We start from the raw sequence: 4841 nt of genomic DNA, 5'->3' as shown, positions 1-4841 counted from the left end.
TATTTATTTTACTATTTATTATTATTATTATTTTTAAATTTAAATATTAATTTATAAAAATTTAACTTTGGATAACCATCATTAAAAGGTTATAACTAACTAATCTATTAATCAATGTACATCTAATTAACACGAAACCAAAAATTTCGTTTCAATTGATAGCAACAAAAGCAATGACGGATTGAAAGTATAAAATAAGGGATTAATTTCTCTTTTTTTTTTTAATTTTTAATATATATATATATATATATATATATATATATATATATATATATATATATATATAGTAATCTCTCATAAATTTAATCATTTAATGTTTTTATTAAATTTTGTTAATAAAATTTAAAATTAATTGAGAGAAAAAAGCATAACAATGGGTCTTGTTTTGTTTGCATTAGAAGCTTGTACGTTTCCTCTCCATTTTATCTTCTTTCTCATTCCAATAGCTCTTGGATCATATTATGACCTATTTCGAAATGTGGCAATTTGTTGCATACTAATAAATTTCAAATTGTTAATTTTACGAACCATGAGAATGAACATTGATATATTCCAGAAACATATACTATTTATTAAAAATTAACAAGCATATATAATTGCACAACATTTGTATAGTATATTTACGAACAACAAATTATGCACACCCCCAACCAGAAACCCAAATGATACTAACATTAATAATAGTATATTTTATGTGCTCTATATCAAATTACATCATGAGACCTAAAACCTTCCTTAAATGGTCTCGGCAGTTGTGATATGCGACCTTTTACTTTTGACTGGGTTTTAACAGTGATCGCTGATTGCATTGTGAAGAGAATCTAGGGTTTGCCTACTCAACAACCCTAGAAGATGTTCACCGTACACTTGTCCATCCATTCTCATGCATGAAGGAGAGAGAAGGTTCGAGCTAGTGGTGGCAAGAACTTTACTGTTTAAGCTTGATTAGTGGGTGTAGATGAGGATCCATTAAGAGCAGCTGCAGGAGAACTTGCATGAAGATTCCTGTGCGATTTTCCTGACTTCTTGTTCTCTGGTTTTGATCCTGGTTTCCTTACCTTCACTCCTCGGATCAACTGTTATGTTCAATTTCGAATAAATATTAAAATTAACCAATATTTTAAAAACCAAACCTTGATAAACAAGAGAGAATATTATAAGATTTTGCATACATATTTGCCACACTTGACATCTGAGTAGATGACGATGAAATCCCCTTCTTGGAGTCCATTTGTTCTCACAAAATCTCCTGAAATCAAGAAATTAATGAAAATGAGAATGGAATATTGTCCTTCAAAAGAAAATCTTAAAACAAATACCCACCGGTGTTTTCAAGGAGATACATCCTGCTTTTGTTGTTGGGCCAGAATCTGAAACTCCAAAAGGAGAATAAAGGCAAAAAAGGCAGAGATTTAGTTTTCAAGAATGAGAAATGAGGGGAAGTCCTAGGGATTTAATTAGAAAAGAAGATCAAGAAAGGCATCTATATTTAGAATCAAGAATACCTGTAGCGCATGTTCCAAACACAAGAAGTCCCTATATCTTCCATCGCAATAGAAATGCCGTCTCTTGCCTCCAGTTCTGGAAGGTTGGTTTCTGCTTCTTTCTACTTGCAAATACATAATTTCCAAGAAAATAAAAATACCCTAAATGGAAAATCTATGAACATAACAGCAAACAGGGATTTTAAAGAATAAGAGACTACCTTTGGCAACACTATCCTCCCTAGATTGCCCACATCGCTTTGTTTTAACACTTTCTGGAGAAGAAACCTCAGGTTCTTCTCGGGCTTCCAACCCTGGATAGACAGAAAAAAAGTGCGTACATGAAGACATGTATTGTGATCAAAACAACAAATCCATCTGCAATTATTTGTCCATTAGTCATAAATCCATAATAACATATCTCAAAAAGCAATAATCCCAACAAAGACGATCACCACATCCAAATAACCCACCTGTCGCCTATCTGATGCCACTTGCCGATGATGACTCTGATGAGGTTGCATGGCTGGTCGATCTACAACATGCGCAGGTTGTACATCCACAGGGAGAACTGGCGTGTTCGAAACAGCACCGGCAGCAGGCCAATAAACCCAATTCCCAGGATTAGGTTGAGCTGTTGGAGCGACATTATCATTTCCAAGCCTTGCATGGTGGTCTGCACCCTGATTTGGGTGGTTCTGATTTGGTTGGCTGTTGTGATGATTGTGATTCCTGTGATGTGACAAAAACCTTCTCTGTCTAGCCATTCTCTTCTTCCTTGCCTCTTTGGTTGCTGAGGAACCCAACCTCATCAACCTGTCGCCAACTTGCCCAGGGAGACACTGGCATGGGTATTGATTTCCATATCCGGTGAAAACAGGATGGTGGGCCTGAACAGTTTGGAGATTATTGTCCGGAAAAGTGGTGTAAGGCGAAGCCAAAGCAAACTGTGATGAAGGCCAGGATTGGGCGGAGTCAAGCATGTGATAATCTGATGGTGGTGCTGGTAGGTAAGAGTGGCCAGCCATATTTGAAGCGCCACTAGCAAACGGGTCACCCATATACCCTACCATAGGAGAAAATCCCGGCATAACCGTTGCCCGATCAACAACATAAGGTGGGGGTGCAATCCAAGGTGACTGGGCGAAACAAGGGGTTGATTGATCTGGTGGGATGGAGTTACAATTCAGATTAGTGTTTGAACTAGGGTTTTGCAGAGGGTCTTGGCATTGGTAGGGAAGATTATTGGAAGATGATTCTTTCACCCGTCTTTTTTGAAGATGATTCATTTTAACCCACTCAAGAATGAGTTGCAACAATTGCTTCATAGCTTCTTTACCACCACCTAATCGCTTAGCAGCACACTCTATGGTAGCTTTCTTGATTTTAACTTTCCTCAAGTCCTCTGCAGATACAGTCTCCTTGTTGCTCTTGAGCCACTCCAAGAACACCATGGCTAGATCATCTGGGGCAGCGGCTCCTTGCTGTTGAGTCTCCTCAATTTTGGTTTGCATGATCAACTCTTCATTTCCTTGTTGTGGTTCCTGTTCTGGCTGAGCGTTTTGCTCCTGCTGAAACTCATCCAAGAAATGTTCAGCCGGTTGAAATATGGAAGGAGGGTCTAAGAAACCATTGTTTTCTATCAAATCCAGGTACCCAAAAGTCTCCATCATATCCATCGATGCAGTAGAAGACAAGTCTGCTGTGGGTGCTTCCACTTGATCATATTTACTATGATGATGATGGTAGTGTTGCTGGTCATAATTCTTTTTTTCAGCATCTTCTTCTGCGTCTGACTTCAAAACAGCCCAAGAAGCTGCTGAAGACGAGGACGAAGAAGAAGATGATGAAGGGGCCATAGCCTTGAGTGGAGCCGGAGTGGAAGAAGAGGAAGAAGATGCTGACATGCAAGGGAAATCTGGAAGGGGAGGGAAGTCAGCATAGAAGATTGAAGAATCATTCACATCTAACAGATTGTCTTGTTCTCTTTCTAGCCAGATCTCTCTCTCTTCATCGGCGATTGCTCGTTCTTCCTCCATGGCATCCATAGTATCAAAACCTCTTGTAGGGTTTGTTACATTTTGAAGATCTTCAACATGCAGTTTCAGATTATTCTTCATTTTCTTTTCTTCCAAAAAAAAATCTACAAAAATATTAAAAAAAATTAAAAAGTTGCAAGTTGAAGTTTTTGAGTTCTCTGTTGGTAGCAGAAAGATTCAGAAAGACAGAGAGAGATTATAAAAATAAAAAAAGAAAAGAAAGAAAAGAGAGATTGAAAGAAGGATAGGGTTTACTGTGTACGGACAAGTGCACAGAGAAAGACTATCTGATTAAGGAAGCAGAAGATGGGAAAGGGCCCGCCGCTTTGGATATTAATCACTCAACAAATACGGAAGTAAACCATTGCAAGGATAACAAACAATACAATACAATACCCCTCCTTCCACGACAGCGACCTCTCTTCCCTTCATTAACTCTTATTATAATCAGAACCCAATAATCATCCGCAAGATTAATTAATTAACAAATTGAAAAGAAAAGAAAACCAGAATATTGAACACAGGATCGCTGTCCAGAGATCATAGTAGCAGAAACAGAAGCAAAATCCTGCAAGGCAATCTAGTACAGAAAAGAGGACACACATAAGAGAAGGAGATCGAGGTGACCACCAAGATTTAAAGAAACCCACATGCTGAAATAGAGTTTTAAGAGAAAACAATCAAAACCCCATGTGTGTTCTGATTTGTTCCAGGGTATTTAATGCCCATTTCTTTCCAACCTTCACTTTAACCTTTTCTTGAGCACAAGTTCAAATGAGTATTTTGGGAGTTTATGCAGTGTTCAATTAACTAAACAAAGAGGTGGAAGGTGGGTGGTTTTAGAGAGAGAAAAAGAGAAAGAAACAAGAAATAAAAAAAACCACTCGTGCCGCTGGTTTCTCAGGCTGACCCCGGATTTTGTGCCATCCGCCATACGTTCCCTCCTCAGTGGCGTAACCGAGCGGTGCCTCAGCCTTTTGTTTATAACTCTTTAAATCAGAGAGAGAGTGGACTTAAAAATACTGTCCTGTAACCAATTTGAACAGTTACTTTCAAATTTCAATTTTGTCTATTTTGCGTATGTATACATCCAACCAATACCAAGATCAATTTCATGAACAAATGTATATTAAATTTGAGTCAACTTTGTCGAAAAGAAGGGGGTGTTTGATTTTACTTATAATCAATTAAATTTATTTATAAATAAAAAATTATAAATAAATTAATATTTAATTTAATTTATAAATTAAAAATATATTTAAAATAAATAAACATTTATAAATAATATATATTATAATTTGTGAATTATTTTTTATTT

General features: G+C 36.8%; 1 protein-coding gene across 1 annotated transcript; it reads right to left on the bottom strand.

Moving 5' to 3' along the window:
• Nucleotides 1–548: 548 nt before the first annotated feature.
• On the bottom strand, nt 549–4363 carry LOC110667429 (B3 domain-containing transcription factor ABI3-like). Its single transcript, XM_058149860.1, has 6 exons — nt 1958–4363; nt 1706–1798; nt 1506–1606; nt 1324–1376; nt 1173–1249; nt 549–1076 (listed from the first exon to the last, which is right to left on the bottom strand). Exons 1-6 carry the CDS (start codon nt 3602–3604, stop codon nt 936–938), a joined length of 2112 nt encoding a protein of 703 aa, XP_058005843.1. The 5' UTR covers nt 3605–4363; the 3' UTR covers nt 549–935.
• Nucleotides 4364–4841: the final 478 nt, after the last annotated feature.

Source organism: Hevea brasiliensis, chromosome 7, assembly GCF_030052815.1.
Source record: "Hevea brasiliensis isolate MT/VB/25A 57/8 chromosome 7, ASM3005281v1, whole genome shotgun sequence".
Taxonomy (NCBI): Eukaryota; Viridiplantae; Streptophyta; class Magnoliopsida; order Malpighiales; family Euphorbiaceae; genus Hevea; species Hevea brasiliensis.
Note: the sequence above shows the minus strand (reverse complement) of the source record. Positions and strands in the feature narration are given on the sequence as shown.